Raw genomic sequence first — 21,475 nt, 5'->3', positions numbered from 1 at the left:
TCTTATTAATTTTCAATACAGTTATAAAATGAGAGGTATTCCTAGAAATTTCCACTACTCATATGATTAGGGACATAAACGTGCTCGTTACTTTACAGCATCCATCACAGTAGTACCTCTGCATCGCATTAATTTGAGGACATGAATAAGTCCTCCCATCTAGTAAAGTTTCTGAGTAACCAAATGGTATTTCACTCATTTCTCGAAGTTTTAGTTCAAAATTTTGAAAGATCCTCGAGCATAACGTTTTGCAAAACCGAGTTTCGATCTAGCGTTAGCATTCCATGAAAAGATTATATAAATGTTTCGTTGATAATCTTTGAACTTTAATAAATTGGCGTGCCTTCGCCATGGACTTTTATCATCGATGGTAGCTTTCATCTGAAATCACTGATTTGCATGATAAGCGCTTAAAGTAAGTCGATGGAAACGATTTAAAACTCTAAGCGCATACGATATATGGGGTATTAAGAGGTCTAGAAAGAATTGATGAAGAAAATGCACTGATCACACTGTTTAATAAAATAATTAAAATAATAGATTTATCTTACGTACGCCACAACATGTGTCGCAACAGTCTTGGGTAGGGTACGATAAGCGGACCCGGTTTTTTACATCGAAGAATGTAGTCTTCGATACCGAATATTCGCATCTCAAATCCTAGACTATCATTCGATATAAAAGTATCTATAGTCCTCAATAACAATCATATGCTTTAAATTAAAAAAAAATTATGGTTGCCTGTAAAGTCGGTTTTACGGGCGAAGATTTTACGTGACAACGTCTTTTTCTCGGTAGAATAAATATTCTACCGAGAAAATATATATGAAAATATTTTTCATATTGATATGAATATTATTAAATTGCACAATAGGAACAAGGAATTGAATGAAAATAAGAATTGCACAAATTTTAACTATAGAAATATATTTTGTTTACTAAAACATTGTACATAATTTGAAATTAATTAAAATTTGTTATTGTAAATGGTAAAGTTGAATAAAACATTTACTAAAATTGGAATTTGAAATTCTTGCTAAACACAGTTAAATTCTAACTCCGCGCGTGGTGATTGGTCGGTTTAGTTCGTTTGTTTGGTCGCACTGTTATGACAGGTTAGAGGTTATAATTTGTTATTTTAAATGTTTGACTAGCAATACGCGCTGTTTCTTCTCAATCGACTGAATTACGATTGATTGCAGAGTGATTTAAACTAATAATTTACTTAACACTATCAACATTTGTCAATAGTATGACATAACCTATAAACTCAGTTTCTCAACTTTTGTGTCAATCTAACAATTAATCAATCAATCATAGTTTACGATAATGAAATATCAGTGTACAATTATTTACCTTTATTGTTGTAGTTGTTGTAAATTGACGAATCTAAGCACTCCACATTTTCACGAATAAACATAGTTATCTGCTTTATCCCGTGCGGCGGACCCACAGTTATCTGCTTTATCCCGTGCGGATCCCGTGCGGCGGACCCACTGGACGGGCATCGTAACGTTACCGGGCGTTACACTTTTTCATGAGTGACTCCGAGCCGCAACCTAATTTAAGACGTTGTCACGTCAATATGAATTTAATACTTATAGTGATCAAACAAATTATTATAACAAAAATTAGGAAAACTGAAGACGACCATATTTGCTCCTCTCACAGTTACAGTAGTTGTTCTTTCCCACAGATTTCACATAATGGGTTTTTCGGTACGAGTCCAACATGATGAAGTCACAAAAACAATATATTTTATTTATGTCTTATCATCTTTCAAAGCAATGTCTGGTAGTTTCTAAAATTCACTGCCATTTTTAATAATTAAAATTACTTATTTAAAATTTAAATATTACCCTACGTGTATTATTTTAAAGTGTTTACAGCTGTTGATATAGACTATTTATATTAATAATTCAAAGTAATTAATCAGTATCGATTGATTATATCGATGGTTATGATTAAGTAATATCGTTTTCCAATTTCGATATAAAAAACCGGGTACGCTTATCGTACCCTACCCACAGCCTTTGCTGGTTAGGATGTATATCAAATTTCCAAGTCTAATAGCTACATGTTACCTATGTCATATAATTGTACTCAGTTTATTAACAATTTTATTTATTTTACGATTTCATCGTTTCCATCGTGGTTACTCATAAGACCGATGTATAACGTTTCTCTAACGCTCAGCCAAACATGCACCACCATCATCTCAATGTTGCCAATGTAGAAATGAAGCTCCATACAAAATGTCAAGTCTACAGATCTATTCGTTTTAGAAATATCTTGCGGAATCTTGATAAAGGACAGGCATGTAGACAGATAGAAAAGAACTTTTTTACAGCCCCTCAAGTGATAGGCTTTACTAATGTTCAGCCAATTGTATTGTCATTATTAACCAATAAATTGATAGAAATGTTATTTACACTACAAGATTTAACCGGTTATCTATACAGACAGTACAGTATCTTATCTACAAAGTAGATAAGAAAAGAAAGTTGCACCGCAGGTGGTTCATGTTTCCAGGAAATCAACTACGTCATATTCAGAACAGATTAAATCGAGCAACTGTAAATCATTTTAAAGAGACGATTCGTAAATAAATAAGGCAAAACAAGACATTCTTCTCTTACAAGTCTGAAGTGTTCTTGTAATCACTTACAGACTCTAATAACTCTTCGTACTATCTTTGCCCTACACTAATAGCTGTCGCATTAAAAAGTTACAAGTTTTAATTGAACGTAGTTGTCATTTTGTAGATCCGGCATAATATTAAAACTAAAAGCATGCTAATATTAACTCATTTACTTATTAAGAAGGGCATTAATTTACTTAAACCTAAACGTGTATCTCATATAAAAAGTGTATCTTTTTAATATTATATTTTATCCTGAAAGGTATGGTAATGATAGATGAAATAATATGAAACTAAAAGCGAGGACGTTCAAAGGTAACGGCGTATTAAATTAAGGGATGCTTCCTAACTAAGTACCTCATCCGTTTTGTAAAAAAAAACACCTTATCTGGTGAGAAATGCTACTCTGTCAAAGAACGTCATTATCAAATATATTATAATGTTTTCTCATCCCATCAAAAGCGATTTCCAGAGATGTCATATTGTGAAGTATGTGAATTTAATTTTTAAAAGAAACAAAAGGAAGTGTAAAAAGGTTACGATTAAAACAAAGTCGTATACGTTTTCTAAGAAGACATAAAAATATCATAGAGTGATGTGTCGGAATATAAATTAAATTAAAAGAGATTCTTAAACTTTTACTTTTTTACTAGAAGAGTCATCTATTGTTTTATATTGCACTGAACATCGTCCGGACAAAGCACCTAGTGAACTAATAAATCTACAAAGTCTTTACGATTGTTTAAACAAAATTAATAAATATTTTTAGTTTTTAAACTGCCTGACATAAATGCCTCCTTAATTGAACGTAACTGATAAGGAAGGTTGGTTACGTTGTCAGCGACACCCTTGATAATAAAAGTTGTCTGAGACGACAATTTAATTGTCTGAGACAGATCAGAGCGACACTATATGGCGAGACAACAATACCACCAGATTAGTTTCCGCTCTACTTCATAAACTGTCCAGTAACTGAAAAACATCGTTTTATAGTGTGTAGGGTTTATAAGAATAGTTTAAAGGTTACAAGCACAAAAGGCCTAAAACCTCAACTATATTAATTTACAATACTACTGAATTTTACTCTGAAGGTAATTGTAAAATTGTTGTTATAAAAAATGATTTACTAACAAGAATTTTTAATAATCAAATATACAGATCTCATTCTGAACAGAAAAAGGAAATTCCTCTTCTTACAATGGAATAACATATTATAATATAGTTTTTTGACAAATTGTTAAAACTAAATAAAATTATTTTGATTTCAGCAGATTTTAACATTGGTTGTCCTGTAGATAATATTATTTCAAAGAGCTTAATGAACGAGATTTTGTGTATGAAATACGACTTTTTCTTATACGCATGGATTTAATAAATAAAAATCAAGGATAATAAAAATATAGCTCCATATGAGATCGTAAACTATGTTTTATTTTCTACTCTTTACGTCCCTGGTGAACCATCTCCTAACTTCAGTTCAGTAAGTCATATACAAACTAAGGAATATTTATGCTTTTAAGTTGGAGAACTTGTTTCCACACTTTCCGTTGCCCCAGAGGAAATCCCACAGAGATGAAGTTCCTAACCGATCTTTATCTGTCAAATAACCGAAAGTTTCTTTTACAAAATCACATATTTTCTTCTGTTTATGCCCTGCCGTTTCGATCTCCACAAAAATTAGTACGGCTGCCGATCAATTTCTTTACTGAGCAAAAATTCCTCCATCGATTTTATTGACAAATCATGTTGTGTGTTTACCTATGTACTGGAAATTTGCTCTAGGCTTCTAGACTATTTACTTCAGACCGGATGTTATATTGTAATTGACCGTTCAATTTGTAAATATGATTAATTAATTATATTAGACACACTGAATGGATTCTGTAACAGTCAAAGGTTGGGGTAATTTATTCTTTTACGTGTCTGGTTTACATGTACGTTCTAATGACATTTCTTAATACATGGAAGAATGTGTGATAGTTCCTATAATATGTACACGTACATGTGCTTTATTATAAAGTTGTTTAACATTAAAGCTTTATGTTAAGCCATAAATTTATTTTAAGGCTGAATATATATCAAAACAGCGCCTTCAAATAGCGTTTGGCTACATGACATTCTATAATACGTAACGGTCTCGTAATTGCAGTTTATAATGTGCAGGCGCTTTGATAAATTTAATATGATGCAGCGCTGCCTGGTGGTGAGTTACATCAATGGACATAGCATATAAACCTTCTACGGGGAAAAATTCATGTACATACAAATTTTCATAATGACCGGTCAAATAGTTTCTGAGTCTATAAAGAACATACAGCCAAAGATATAATTATTTATATATATATATATATATATATATATATATATATATATATATATAATTTATTATATAATTGCACTAATTAATTAATGATAAGGGCCGTGTCTAGGAAAGGCACTAAGAGGTAAGCCGAAAATGTGTTCAAAGTTCCATGTAAATTCGTTTCTTAGTTTCGAAAATTTCGTGATAAGTCAATCAGCGGTAACTCGCTCGTAAATTTATGTATTTAAAATAAAAATTCATATTTTTTAAATTTACATTCCATACCTTGTATTTTTCTCAAGACGGTATGTTGTTTTCCAAAAGAATATATCAATTTTTGATTAATTTTAAATAATATCTTCCGAGAAGGCTTTAAAGGAACGATTGAGAAGGGCCAAAAAGGGGTAATGTTGAAAAAAGGTCTATAAGGTTTTGAAGGCTCTCCTGTAAATATTGAAGGAGGCGTCTGAATAGAAATATTACATAATGAAATACCCTGCCGTTCATGTTTACTCTAGTTTGGGTCTTGTATTGGGGATTACTTGAAGCAGTGGGATATAGAAAGCCAGGATAAGGTATATTTTGTTAGCCTTCCCTAGTGATGGGAAGAACGGTTCTTTGGAATGATCCCGTTCATTCGGATCAGATCATTGAAATGAACCGGCTCAGATCACTGACGTCACTCACTCCGTTTGCTCGATCAGATCATCGAATAAAATAACTAAAACAATTAATTTAGTAAGTTATTCTATCTTGATGCAATCAATTATTTTAGTTAAAATCATCAATATTGCTTTTGCTTTATAATATTACAAATAAAATGTAAAAATTAATTCAGTTGTTTTTCGTCCTGTGTACCATGAAATGTAACTGATGGAAAAATCATCCTTAATATTATCTGTACAGTAAAAGAAATTGTAATGGTTCAGTGGCTTTTTAGTTGAAATGCAATAAATAGTTTTCAACGAGGTGTAACTGTTGTCCATAATAAATTCAGATTTAATACAGTTTTCTTCTACGTCTAGCAGATTTCTCAGGTCATAAAGAACTATGAGAACCGAAGAATGTTAAACTGGCCGGTGACTCTCAGCTCAAGGGTCGCGACGCGATGGTTTGTTCAGTCAGGAGTCGACTCACCAAATGACCCGGTTCATTTCATCAGACGATCGGACAGGTCTCAGATCATTTCGAGACCCGGTTCAGTGAGCCGGTTCGCTCATGATTTGCGCATCACTAACCTACACCAAGCCAGTCTAACATGTCTAAAGGTTGTTCACATTCTATTATTTGATTGCTCTCTCAGACATTTGTGTTGAGACTCTAGAATTTTATTCTGTTGCGCGATTAGCGTTATCTCGAAGGATGTTTAATCTTTTATCGCCATCATCATCGCTGCGCCGCTGCGTCGTTATCTACTAATGGCCCGAAGCATTAGTAGATAAGACATTATCGGACTCTCAATCTTGTAAAGCAAGATACTTTTTCCAGGATTTGGAAGGCTAACAAAATGGACCAGAACGCTATAGGTGATTTTAGAAAAGCATAGAAACCAAGACGAAATAGCCAACAAGAACAGAAATATTTGTTTGTCATCCATTACAAAAGAGAGGAATGTGATTTATTCCATTAGTGGGAAAATAATGATGAACTCCAAGTAGGTGGTGAGAGTGATGAATGAGGAAAGTAGATGAATAACTGACAATGTTGTAACAGTGCACGACGTGCTATAAAACAAGTAATAAGTAATCATATATTATTCAGACTTACCCGTCCGGACACATTCTTCTGTCAGGCATATCCTGCTGGAGGCGTTGGGCACTGAAAAACACATATGTGGTCATCAACCAGTCACAAATAAATTTTAATGGGCATAGTGTTTTAGACGTAGAATGCTCAGAACCAATCTTAAGATGTATACTTTGAATTATCTGGCAACAGAGACCAAAGTTTTGTTGTATGAATACACAACCTTAGTTGTCTTGAAGTCGTTAGGGAAATTCCTCCTAGAAAAGAACGATCGCTAGTTTCTGAGGTGGGGGGGGGAGTCCTCAAAATTCAAATTTGTCAGAAAAATATTTTATGCCACCGATAGCCAAAATTTGATTTTCATATACAATTTATGTTCTTCTAATTTATTCTTGCAGTGAATAGCTATAATTTTGCACTTTAACATGATAAAACTATCTATTTTTACGTCTTATTTTTTAGTATGACACACCTAGAATGAAACTTGTAAAGAAATATAAAACTGGCGTCAGCCAATACAATAATGAATATTTTTGGTGAAAATTTTAACTTTCAAACTGTTATATCGTTGTATAACGCTGATCTAACAATTAACTAGATATCTAACGATTGGTTATAACTGAAAAATGTGTCATTTGATATTCTTAATCATTTTGATATACTTCATACTCCTGCTTTTATCAGTAGTAGTCTGGCTATCGATTTATTTCTTTGGGAAATAAACTACTATACTAAAAGTTTTGCTCTGGTAAATATATTGTGTACCTTCTTACCTTGCATACACCTAAGTATTCTTTATTAAAAGCTAATATTGGTTGTTAGCAAAGCTTTACTAGATATACAACTACAAGTAGTAATTTCAGTACTTTCATTAATGAATTGAGGTCAAATTAAAGTACATAATTTCGTACAAATTTCGTGAGAAATTTGTAAATTTTCAATGATTCAATTAAATTTTACGATTGCACATCCTTGACAGAAATATGATATTTCGAGTACAATCACAATATGGCAACTCGAAATGTGCTTGCCTTAAAAGACAGTGTAGGGGTGACAACGTGACCAGGGCCCCCGTATTCTAGATACGGCCCTGACCCATACTATTGTTTACAAGCACAGAACTGTACAGTTGGTAGTTGCACCAGCCGGCGGCGGTCTAGATGGTATTGTTTCGCAACAATGAGCAAGTCCAACAATGATTAATACGTCATCCCAGCCCCAGGTGTCACAGACAATACTCTCCCGCCCCCCACCGCCCCTCACCATCCCCTATCAGCCCCCGGCAAATCCAATTATTAACTTCCTTCAGTCTGCTTTTTGTGGGGAGATTTTGTTGGAAAGAAAAATACTGGCGTATCCCAAGCCGAATTAAGTTGTTTCTGCAATTGTTTTAATTAAAATAACTCGAGTAAAAGTAATTAATTTTCAACTACCACCAATTACTTGCACAGAGGAGATAACTGGCTTTTCCTTTGCACACTCAGTTAATTATCAAGTTCGCAACAGTAATAGAAAGAAAATTCATAGACTGCTGTCCGAGACCTTGGATAGAAATAAAACATTCGTTTCTTACTCAACAGTAATAATTCTGTCGTGGGGCAAAACAACTTTATCTAAATTAGATATAAAATTAGATTTATCTATATAAATAATAAAATAAATGTATCAAAAAACGTATAACTTCCTAAACTACATAGAAGGTATACAGATGACTAATAAATTGTCTTAAAATACAACGTTCACCATAACATGTAGATCACATATTAAATATGTTACACATCACTTTTAGGCCTATTAATCAACAAGACTAAAACTGTAATTAAAATTAAATATTGTTTTAGATCATTTTCGTACAAAAATATGCGCCATTGTGGGCAAATATAAGAAATGCTTACCAAAATGTAAATATGCTGTAGTCGCTTAGGGAACAAAAATTATCCTTTTCAAGTGGGTGCAAAATTAAATATTATAAAAACAGTAAACTAAAACATGGTGGTAAAACTAAACATGGTGGTGAAATAGTACGTTTCCCATTTTCAGTATCAAGTATATATAGCCTAATCCTGGGTCTGAAACGTAATTGCATTTTTATATAAAGCAAAAAACTTATGATCACATATTCGCGTTTGGATTAAACTTAAAAACAAATTTTCACTCAGTTTTCGAACCAAGCGATTGGATTGTTATCTATTAGTCATTTTATTAATGAGTATTATTGGATGAGCGTTAGCAAAGCTTGTTACTCGAGAGTTTTCACTCAGTTTCAGAATCAAGCAAGCGATTGGATTGTTATCTATTAGTAGTTTTATTAATGAGTATTATTGGATGAGCGTTAGCGAAGCTTGTTACTTGAGAGTTTTCACTCAGTTTCAGAATCAAGCGATTGGATTGTTATCTATTAGTAGTTTTATTAATGAGTATTATTGGCTGAGCGTTAGCGAAGCTTGTTACTTGAGAGTTTTCACTCAGTTTCAGAATCAAGCGATTGGATTGTTATCTATTAGTAGTTTTATTAATGAGTATTATTGGCTGAGCGTTAGCAAAGCTTGTTACTCGAGAGTTTTCACTCAGTTTAAGAATCAAGCGATTGGATTGTTATCTATTAGTAGTTTTATTAATGAGTATTATTGGATGAGCGTTAGCGAAGCTTGTTACTCGAGAGTTTTCACTCAGTTTCAGAATCAAGCGATTGGATTGTTATCTATTAGTAGTTTTATTAATGAGTATTATTGGATGAGCGTTAGCGAAGCTTGTTACTCGAGAGTTTTCACTCAGTTTCAGAATCAAGCGATTGGATTGTTATCTATTAGTAGTTTTATTAATGAGTATTATTGGCTGAGCGTTAGCGAAGCTTGTTACTTGAGAGTTTTCACTCAGTTTCAGAATCAAGCGATTGGATTGTTATCTAGTTAGTTATTATTAATGAGTATTATTGGATGAGCGTTAGCGAAGCTTGTTACTTGAGAGTTTTCACTCAGTTTCAGAATCAAGCGATTGGATTGTTATCTATTAGTAGTTTTATTAATGAGTATTATTGGATGAGCGTTAGCGAAGCTTGTTACTTGAGAGTTTTCACTCAGTTTCAGAATCAAGCGATTGGATTGTTATCTATGAGTAGTTTTATTAATGAGTATTATTGGATGAGCGTTAGCAAAGCTTGTTACTCGAGAGTTTTCACTCAGTTTAAGAATCAAGCGATTGGGTTGTTATTTGTTAGTACTTTTATTAATGATTATTATTGGCTGAGCGTTAGCGAAGCATGTTACTCGAGAGGCTGAATAATTTCATTTATGTCTTTCTGTCTACCTTTCTAGCCGCAAGATATCTCGAAAACGAACACCTAGAAATTTTAAATTGTGCATTAACCTTCATTTATGTAAGGTATAGGCAACACTGAGTTTGATGTCACTCCATTGGATTTGGCTGAGCGTTAGTAAACTTCATTACGGGTAAACATGGTGGCAGCGCAAAAATAGTGGTAAAATTGAGTACAATCATATGTGACTTTAAGGTGTGACATATCTACTGTTGTAGTCTATCTACCGCAACACGTACAATATCATCTTGGTGACTTGGTTTGTAGACTTTCATTATTTCAACACCGCTATGAAACTCAACATAATGAACAGAACTATGAATTTATCATGTGCCAAGATAGGTCGAGTAAGATTTTAAATTGTGAATGAACATTTGTTTATTTATAGAAAATAATTACTTCTGCGATGGTGTATCCACGGAATTTGGCTGAGCGTCATTGAAGCATTCTGACACAATTTCACTTTCATTTGCCAGGCGGATGTAAACATTTTATATACTGTATTTGTTCTTCTGTCTATCCATTCGAAATCTCGAGAATTGTGGATGCAGACTTGTTCAAAAGCTCTGTACATGAGATAGACCAGGCCTACGCTGAAGGGTGAGAAGATGTCGAACAATTTACAGACGAAGTGACCTCCGGTGCGCACAATACAGAGGGCCACAAGAAATTGCTTCATAGAAATTTTGTTTCCGACCAATGTAGCGAAACAAGTGGTAGAGGGGCATACCTCTTTAATTAAAAACATGCCAGTTTTCGTAATCAAACAACAAACCATATCTGTAATAATGATTTCTTTAACGTATTCACAAGTTTCATTGTTGATTTTTAATTATTTATTTAAGATTGTTGTTAATTATTTTTTATGTTTACGCATGTTTCTGACTATTTATCTTTTCTCGCATTTTGCTGATTAAATATTCTTATTTTTGCATATGGTTATTTGTCAATTTGTTTTTATTTGTTTCTTATCACATCACAAATTTATTACTGTTGCTCGTTTTGATATTTAACTATCTATTAACGTCTTGGTCTTTTTTTGTACCTTTTTGCTGACTGTTTGGTAACTAACTTATATTTCTTACTTATTCAGTTTTTTGTTGATTATTTATTTTTAACACTGTTTGTTATTTTATTATATAAGTAAATATTATTAGTGTTATTAATGGCTTATACGCTTTAACTGTACTACTGATTTAATTCCGTTGGAAGAATAAATAAATAGGAAACAATTGCTACAGATAAAAAGTTCATTTTTGAAAAAAAAAAAAAAACGTGTCTCATTTTTTCATACATCGGTAAACCTTTATTCCTGAAGCAGATAAAACTGATAGGATTCCGATTCGAGAAAATGTCTTGCAGAATTGTATTTTGGCGCGACTGGCGACGCAGTGCAGAGAACAACAATAGAACAATCCGTTCCTATTGTTATCGAAAACAGATTGCTTCACACATGTGACAGTCCTTGTTATTCCTTTTGCATTTTAAAACCAATCGACGCCTAATATAATATTTAAATTGAAAAATATATAGCTGATAATTGTCTTTGTAGCTATTTTAACACAATTATATATATTTTTATGAATCCCTTTTATGTGGTTTAGGAAGCTATCAATATATTTCTTTAAAATCTATTTCGCCTTGCAGAAGGATTATAATGAATTATAGTCAAATATTTTATTCCTATTAAATTAAAATTCGAGTTCTCAGCCAACAGTATGTGATTTTCTTCTATTCATAATGCAAAATTGGTAATTAATTGAGCGTAAAAACGAGAAGATGGACATTTTCACTATAACAATAAAACCATGAACATCCATGAAATTCTGAAGACTTTTCATTTGAAGCAGGTCACGTATACAGGGTCCATTATATGGTTCCTACTACTGGCTTGCATGGTTATGAGTAAATTTTGAAAATCTTATAAATAATCCAAATTTATAATTCTTCTTTGGTATTCATTTTTCACCTTTTGCTTCTAAATTCTTTTCAATTCAGTCTTTGATAAGAATTGTTTGTTGTTATTAAACGTCCAGCAAAAGCTTATTTCAAACTAGCGTTGATATTCGTAGCGGGTTCCCAAGTATTTCGAGACTACTGTCCAAAGATAATACAAAATTGCCAAAGAACGGTTATTCAGTCGTATATGCGCATTGTTGATCGTGCTTCATCCCGTGTCGACTGTGTCTAATGTGGCATGCCGCACTGTTAATTCGGTATGGTCTGCAAACTCCACGATGATCGTCCTGCAGTACAGAAACGATCTTGAGGTTTCTACCATAAAAACAATGTTAAACCTCGTGCACTTTGAAGCCCTTATTTTTTATCGTAGCGTTGTGGAGATATCTCATTTTAAGGGAACGTCGAATACACATCTAAAAGCTTTTTAGTTCTTCTGGTAAAATGCATACTGATTGTATGAGTATATGATTAACATGGCCGCCAGTATAGCGGGATCTTAAGTGATTTGCATGTCTAGCTACAATTTGCTATAACGCACGATCACAGTACAGAATTCGGTTGCTTCACAGCGCAGACCCATCAATAAATTTAGGTTTTTGAAATGATGAAGGATGTTTTTCGAATGAACAACGATGGATGGGATCAGGTAGTTCGTCCACTTTATCCAGCTTCTTGCCGTTTATATTGACATATAGTTTGGTTCCCGTTGTTTTTTTTTAATTTTTTAATTTTTAACCTTACGTGGCGTGTGTCATGGCTGACATCTAATTCTTACACTGTTAAATTTTGGAAATATTTTTGCCTCGCTGTTAAGAACCATCTTGATTGAATAAAGCCGAAACTGCCAATAATATATATCTGTTTGTACAGGTGCGTACACGGTGACTTGTACCGTGATTGGCTGGAGCTTTACTAATCACCGACCAATAAGACATAAAGTGATCAATACAGCCACATTACCACAGGCTGCCAGTCTTTTGATAATCCGACGCTGTCTTTTTTTAGTGAAGTTATTTTATTTTCTGACCATTTCACTGCTATCCGATGTAAATTATTAAATATGGAGATTACCTTTTTCAATGATGTGTTTTTCTTTCAATGTCTTTGGTAACCGATAAGCCACGTGCACCTGTCTTATCTTATCTCTACGCGATAAGTTCGCGATGGTCAGTCTGCAGACACTCATAACGTAGTGTTGTGGTCAAAATTACGATTCCTGAACAAACATTCTACATATTATAGAGGGAAACGCTTGATTTAATTGCGAATTTTTAAAAGCCTATTCCTGGCACAAACAGAGAAACCACTTAGTTTACTGTGTTATAATGTTAATATAAGTATGGTATACTAATAAATTTTATTTAACTTTTTGTGTTTTCCTGAGTCACATGCCTAACAATATAAGGGTCTTTTCTATTGGGAAACCCCATTTTTGTACAAAAATTAACTAAACAGTTTTATAAATACATGAGTACACAATGATACGAAAGAACATAATTATATTTACTATCTCGAGGGATAATTTCGTTGGTCGCTATGAGCGGAGGGCAGCATCTAAGTCTGATGCAGATGAGGCATTTCTATTGTGAGAAACGAGTAGAGCCTCTCCTTTTATAAATAACTTCATCAATTCAGAAAAGAGAAGCTACTACTATGTTTGCTTATAAAACTGTTTAACCCTTTGAGTGCCTAGTATTTATTGAGTGGGTGTATTGAAGAGTGCCAGAGCCCTTTTGAAGGCATTTTGCCAGGTTTCAGTAAAACATTCACAGTTTGATTATTTAATAAGCTATCAACATATTTTATTTGAGAACTCTGCCTAATTGTTGTCGTCTTCAGAAATAACTACCTACATTGCTTACAAAACTTTCGTCAAGGTATTCTTCTTCAACAACTCTCCTTATGGTATTCTCACTTAAAGGGGACCTTGAGCGATCCGTAATTGTACATTGACAAACTATTCTCTAGACTAAAATAATATAATATTTACAAACGAAACATAAACAACTGCACTTCAGAACGTAACCTCAAACAACAACACAGTACGAGATAAAAAAACGCACTGAGAAATCTGCGTCACAACCTGTTGACAGTGATGTCAGTGCCTTCTAGATTAATTTTCTTTAAAGTCAATTGATCGGAAGTTTAGGATAACAATTTATTTTGATAAGAACCATTCTTCACTAACAAGCTAATATGATATTAGTTTAAAAATATAAAGTTTTCCATTTTTAGTATTTTTTTTCGAACATCCGGTAGAAACGGACGTTGGCACTCAAAGGGTCTTATGGTATAGGGTCTTATGGTAGAAGAGACGCCAATAATATTCAAAACGGACCAACGCCAATAAAACCAACATTGGTATTAACGGAATTGGGGATACAATGCGGTGATGGTGGATTAACAGAAATGGTCCAAGAATTCAATTATTTGGCATTGTTTTAACGAGGTGTGAACCAGAAAAGTTAGACATTAGTACGTCAATACTTATCCACGTGCACTCCTGAGGTTAAGAGCCAAAATAGTCATTAATTCCATGCTTAAGAACTTATTGCAATTATCTCAGACATTTAGGCCACACACGGTTGAACTAATCTCTTTTGTAATAGTGGAAGCATTTCTGAGAATTGTACAGCTCCCCAAATTGTACACGACACGCTATGTTGTCATTAACTAGATTACAAGTCTGCTCTGTCTTTATTTTATTTTTTATTATTTTATAAAATATTATTAATTTTAATATGATAATTTATTGACTCCTGATGTTGTATGATTTCTAATACTACACAATATAAAGTAGAAAGGGTTGATTCAACTGAATTTTGAGTTTAGCTTCAGTTCACCTTTCTTTTCTTGCAGCGTCTGGTATCTGACACTGTCTCAGGCTTGATTCCTGGAATCTAAGGTCATGTTCGTCTGAAGAGATCCAAAGAAAGTCGACGACGAAGAAGCTCAAAACGAAACATTTACATTTTTTCGACATCAGAGACACATAATTATATATAGGTGAAGTGGTAGTCCCATTGTCTCATCAGGTACACAACGATCTGCACTGAGTGCACTGCGATGTGACAGACACGATCTCTTAAGCACGGTGGAGCAATCGAGTTTTCTACACATAACGTAGCTATGGTAGGAAGGGTTGATTCAGTTGAGTTTTGAGTTTAGCTCCAGTTAAACCTTCTTTTTTTGTAGTGTCTAAATTCTAAATTCATGTTCTTCTGAAGAGATCAAAAGAAAGTCGACGACGAAGAAGCTCAAAACGAAACATTTACATCGTTTACTCTCGAACTGGAGTTAAACTCAAAATTACAACACTTTTTGTCACAATCATAAATTGGATCTTTGCTCCTTGAGAGTCATAAAGTCTGTTTGAAACGTTTGGTTACTCAGAATAAAAAAGAATATTCTAAAATATATCAATGCCAAGCTAAGAATAATTTGAGTAATAAAAGCACAGTTATAAAAAAACAACTGATATAATAACAGGTTTATAAAATATTCCACTCATTTTAGTGATGAGTGAATTTCTTTAGATTTGAAATATCCGTGGTTACCAAAATCTTTAGAACACATGTGTAGGTTTAGAAGAAAAATATTAAGCAACCTTAACTAATGGTGGCTTCAAATTTAAAGTAAAGACCTACCGAACATCGCAGAGTCATTAGTAGTCCTTTGAACTTCCGAGGACATTGGTAGAACTTCATTCTTTCATTTGGTTAAATAATTAAGGGAGCCGGTTGCTACTTGATCAAAGGCACTGGATATGTGTTTGATCTTCATCAAAGGTTCGCATTCTGCTGTTCAGGGGTACATTTCATTACGGCATACATCGTTCTACTCTCGCAGTTGTTATATTTGAAAACATTCTGGGCATCACGGATCAAGGATGTAGAAAAAAGGCGTTATAAAGGTGGTAGTTCGATACACCTATGTTAAATATTTAATAATAGCTTAATATTTAATGTTATAATATGTCTGGTAATATATGCTCTAAAGCAACACTTGAACCAGATAAAATGGAAGGCCAACCTAGAATTACTTAAAGGGTTAAAATATAGTAACTTGAATTTATTGTGACAATTTCAAAGGATATAATAACTTCCTTACACCTGCGTGTTACATAATTATTTGGCTGAGCGTTAGCGAAGCCTAACACTCCAGGAGATTGAAAAGGTTATTTTTGTCTGTCTGTCTTTCCGTACGATATCTCGAGAACAAACTGGCCTTTAGAATTAATACTTTGCAAGAACCACATACATTTCTAAATGGAAGGCCAATCTAGAATTACTTGAAGGGTTTAATTAAACATAGAAGCTTGAATGTGTCATAACAATTTCATAGGATCTAATAACTTCCAGACACCTGCGTGTTACATAATTACTTGGCTGAGCGTTAGCGAAGCCTAACACTCCAGGAGATTGAAAAAGGTTATTTTTGTCTGTCTGTCTTTCCGTACGATATCTCGAGAACAAACTGGCCTATAGAATTAATACTTTGCAAGAACCACATACATTTCTAAATGGAAGGCCAATCTAGAATTACTTGAAGGGTTTAAACATAGAAGCTTGAATGTGTCATAACAATTTAATAGGATCTAATAACTTCCCGACACCTGCGTGTTACATAATTACTTGGCTGAGCGTTAGCGAAGCCTAATACTCCAGGAGATTGAAAAGGTTGATTTTTGTCTGTCTGTCTATCCGCACAATATATCGAAAACAAACTGACCTATATAATTGATACTAAAAGAACCTTCATTTCCTGAATAGGCTTCATCGACGTAGATGATGTTGAATTTCGCTCCATGGGATTTGGCTGAGCGTTAGCGAAGCCTAATACTCCAGGAGATTGAAAAGGTTGATTTTTGTCTGTCTGTCTATCCGCACAATATATTGAAAACAAACTGACCTATATAATTGATACTAAAAGAACCTTCATTTCCTGAATAGGCTTCATCGACGTAGATGATGTTGAATTTCGCTCCATGGGATTTGGCTGAGCGTTAGCGAATATTTTTGCATTGGTCTTATGGGTAACCGCGTTGGCAACGAGATAACTGCAGAGTAAATAAAGTTATAATCAAACCGAGTATGTGACATTTTAACATGTGACGTGGTAACAGATGTAGTGTAACTTTAGCGAAGGTATCTCGATAAAAATTTAATCTGTAGTCTTCAAATTAGGCATGTCTATCCTTAACAGGGTGACACAAATTATCTTTTGTTTGCAGGGTGGATTTGTGTCCATATGTCTATCTCTCCGAAGGACATCTCAAGATCGAATGAGCCATACAAATCATTATTGTTAAGGGTGGTTCCTACCTTTTAATAATAGTATTGATGCCAAAATATCACATTAGTATTAACAAGTCACAAATGGATTCCATTTTAAACTTCCCAATTAGTTTGAGATTAAGTACATCGAGAAATGTAAAACAGAGAGCAAGGAAACAGTCTACAAATTATTTAATGGAGTCTATTTCTCTAAAGGTGGACGGAAGTTCAAGTTGAGTTGTTGATGGATCGTTATCAAGATTTATGGGATAAATAATAATTAAGGGCACAAAATATAATTATGATGTAATATATCAATTATCAATGTATAAAGTACATATGAATCACGAAATCACAGTGTGCATCCACCTAGCCATCATAGTGGAGTGATTGTCTCAAAAGAGTTTATAGACGCTTAGAGGAAGCACTTATTCCTGTTTAGTTTACGCAACAAATGAAAAAGTTTTGACATAATTAGCTATTAGAGACCAGTAATCCTCTAAGATGCTTTTACGAGGCTTCGCGATAAGATTTTAAAGTTCTTTGTGGATTCTAAATACCAATCATTAGTACTAGTTACGGTCTTTTATAAGGTAAGAAGTTTCGTGGACTATATCTATGTGATTCTGAAAACCAGTTGTTGGTACAGGATGGGATTTTCCAGAAGTTTTAAGAAAATTGATGAAGCTAGATGATTCTGAAGTCAGTTGGTGTTATAGGCTAGGGTCTTTAAGAAGTTTTAAGAAATTTTATGGAGCCACAGATACGTGATTCTAAAAGCCAGTTGGTGGTAGACACAGGGGTCTTCCAGAGTTTAAATCAATTGGTGGGGCCACAGGTAGGTGATTCTGAAAACCAGTTGGTGGTATAGGCGAGACCCAGAAATTTATAGAAAATCGATGGAGCCACATATAAATGATTCTGAAAGTCAGTAGGTCGTATAGGCTGGGGCCTTCCTGAATTTTAAGAGATTTTGTGGAGCCACAGGTTGGTGGATTCTGAAAACCAGTTGGTGGTATAGGCGAGTCCCGGAAATTTATAGAAAATCGATGGAGCCACATATAAATGATTCTGAAAGTCAGTAGGTGGTATAGGCTGGGGCCTTCCTGAAGTTTAAGAGATTTTGTGGAGCCACAGGTAGGTGATTCTGAAAACCAGTTGGTAGTATAGGCGAGTCCCAGAAATTTATAGAAAATCGATGGAGCCACATATAAATGATTCTGAAAGTCAGTAGGTGGTATAGGCTGGGGCCTTCCTGAAGTTTAAGAGATTTTGTGGAGCCACAGGTAGGTGATTCTGGAAACCAGTTGGTTGGTATAGGTTGGAGCCTTCTAGAATTTTAAGAGATTTGGTGGAGCCACAGCAACGTGATTCTAAAAGCCAGTTAGTGGTATATACGCTGGGGGTTACTTAAGTAGAAAACATAAGTAGAATAATAGGAATTTGGCACAATCATATTGGTGAGGTTAAACATTCAAATTTAGCCTAGACTGCTACGCATTTGGTTGCCTGCAAACACAAAACAAATTTACTGGTTTCTACAAAAGAAACAAAGCCAGACAGAATGTGTTTTTAAAAACGTCTGCCATTCATGACAAATGATGAGTGGGAGCATACATGGCTTAACCTATCTGTACAGGTTGTACAGTGTCTTTCACCGGACCGCTGCGCTGGTGGTAAACACGTGCTGGCAGAATATTTTCGCGCGATTCAGAACAGCAAACAGCAAACAGTGCAACCCAGTTACTGTTAACAGTCGCCATCTTGTTTATTACACTTTGTGTTAACCACGAAGAGCCAAGAAGTACACGTCAAAAGTTATAGTTCACAGAAGGTTTCAGATAATTTTTGAGCCTAATCCAAAACCTATAATAATTTAGAAAGAAACTCTCAAATATTCCAGAGAGCACTCTCACATTAAAAAAAGCATTTAAGGATATTTTCTTTATTATCGACATGTACAACGGTATTTTATAATTTTGTTATAAACGCCTAGCTGTTAAAGTATAATTTTATCACATAAACTGGACTGTGCAGTTTATCTCTTAATTATTAATCCCATTCGTACAAACTTAGTTTTAAGTTACTCACGTCCAAACCTTTTTAACTACTACATCAATATTCAACTACGGCCATTCGTTTTCGGTAGTAAACACGGCATTTAAAACCGATTAACCCTTCTAACCGACATCTAGGTACATCATTATTTTTCAAATGATTATATGATGATATTGGACGCCAGTATACTAAACACGTTTCAGTGCGAATATTGAGTTCAGCTCCGTTTTACATTCCGTCACAGACTTGACTCCTGAAATCTGGAGTCATGTTCGTCTGAAGAGATCCAAAACAGTCAGCGACGAGAAGGTCGAAACGAACTCTTTGCATCGTTTCGACATCAGAGACGCCAAAAATGCAAACAGGTACGCATTTCAATAATACATTTGATGATGAGACAATGAGAACACATCTTCATTTAGATTACATTATTTTGTAGGTCTAGGTACAAATTGTTGAGCTTCTTCGTCGCCGACTTTTTTTATCTCAGTATTTATTTTTATTCCAGCATTCCAGGTGCAAAAAGAAAGTAAACAGTGTCTCATTTTACCAGTCGAAGCTAGAACTAGGAAGCTCTCTCTAACATTTATCCTGGGGGCCAACGGCTTAAAGGTGACTTGCGAACCACTACCAATGGCCGGGCAGGCGGGCTGCTTGCAAGGACAGGATCCGCTCAGCGGTTACCCATCCAAGCAGCAACCACGCTCGACGTTGCTTGATCCGGTTATCTCGCGATAACCGCCGTAGCCACAATGTCCAGTGTTTGCATAACGATGAACATTATTTATTTATCGTCTGCCTCAAGAATTACAATAACGAAACCCGTTCACAATGAAATAGCTCAGCGAATGTTTTCCTCTTATTCAATAATTTGATTTTAGTGTAAAACGAGTTTAGACCCAACATGTTTTATCCAGGTCACACAAAGACCGCTAAACTGTAGGTCTGTGTTACTGTTGAATTGGATTTGTAGAACCGGAAGAATAAATTTCATTACGTGATGGAAAAGACGACTTGTGCTTGCAATTTCTATTATTACATTACTCGACCTTTTACTTACATTTCCTGCATAACTTCCATAGTCTAACATTGGTTAAATTGTTGTACCAAGAAATATATTTAAGGAACACTTAGAACTTTGAAGAATTAAATTTTAAATTTAGCCCCCAATATTGAGAACAGCCATCCAAGACTAAGTAATTTTAATATATTTGAAATTTAACTCTGGATTTTCCACAATTGCCAATAAAATTTAATTTTTTAATTTATTTGATTACAACTAATACACTACGTTATTAATGCAATTGTTGTCTAAAATCTTCCAAAAGACTTGTGGAAAATCCCATCACAGGAATCTATCTAGCTCTATTCGCATTGCAAAAACTTGTAGTTAAATTGTTATTTATAAAATTTAAAAATAAATTCTGACCTTTCTTCAACGTTGCAGTAGTTTTTTTAAGTAATAATTTAATTTCCTCTTCCAAGTTGTACTGTCTTGTAAAAAGGTAAAAATTCGTTTGGATGCGAATAAATACAACAAGAAATACGAAAAAAATAAATCCGTAAAAGTTTTTAAGAGTTATCATTGTTCTCATGGGGTAAAACTCATGGCTTTTTGCTACAGCGGCTATACAAAAGGCTAGTTTAAGCAAGAAATTTTTGAAAATAATTCAATAACTAATTTTTCCATATCGCCACTTATGGAAAATCTATTCAAATACAGAATTTTTTATCTTGTGCACAACAGCTGTGCAGCTGATTCCTAGATTCTGCATGTAAATTGAACGCGTCGTTCCCCAGACGAGCCGGGGTGAGAAACGCTGCACAAAGGGTATTGTAGTGTGATGACAACGGAGCAGGCAGCACTGCAGGCCACTTGACGTTAAATATTCAGCAGCCCCCCTCCCCCCTCCACCTCACTCACCCCCTGACACAAATGCGCTAATGTATCACTTTCAGAATACCAGGTGGGTGACTCTCCGGGTTTTACACAAGCTTTCTTGGATTCTGTCACTCTCACGTATCACCTAACTGAGAAACCATTTGAGATTATGTCATATCTAAGTATTTTTTTGATGTCAAGCAGGGTGACCAGACGTCCGGCTTTATGAGGACATGTCCTCCCGGCTTTTGAAAATTGTGTAAAATATTAAGCTTTTTGGGGAACACTTAAA

At 34.4% G+C, this 21,475-nt stretch overlaps 1 protein-coding gene across 3 annotated transcripts in view; it reads right to left on the bottom strand.

Moving 5' to 3' along the window:
- Positions 1–21,475, bottom strand: part of LOC124366407 (neprilysin-1-like) — a 157,044-nt gene that overhangs the window by 63,088 nt on the left and 72,481 nt on the right. For all 3 annotated transcript variants that reach the window (XM_046822933.1, XM_046822934.1, XM_046822935.1), the window contains one exon: positions 6,711–6,761. In XM_046822933.1, the coding sequence (XP_046678889.1) occupies positions 6,711–6,761 (51 nt within the window). The remainder of the gene's footprint in view (positions 1–6,710; positions 6,762–21,475) is intronic.

Source organism: Homalodisca vitripennis, chromosome 7 (assembly GCF_021130785.1).
Source record: "Homalodisca vitripennis isolate AUS2020 chromosome 7, UT_GWSS_2.1, whole genome shotgun sequence".
Lineage (NCBI taxonomy): Eukaryota > Metazoa > Arthropoda > Insecta > Hemiptera > Cicadellidae > Homalodisca > Homalodisca vitripennis.
The sequence above is the reverse complement of the archived record's forward strand: the minus strand, read 5'-3'. Positions and strand labels throughout refer to the sequence as shown.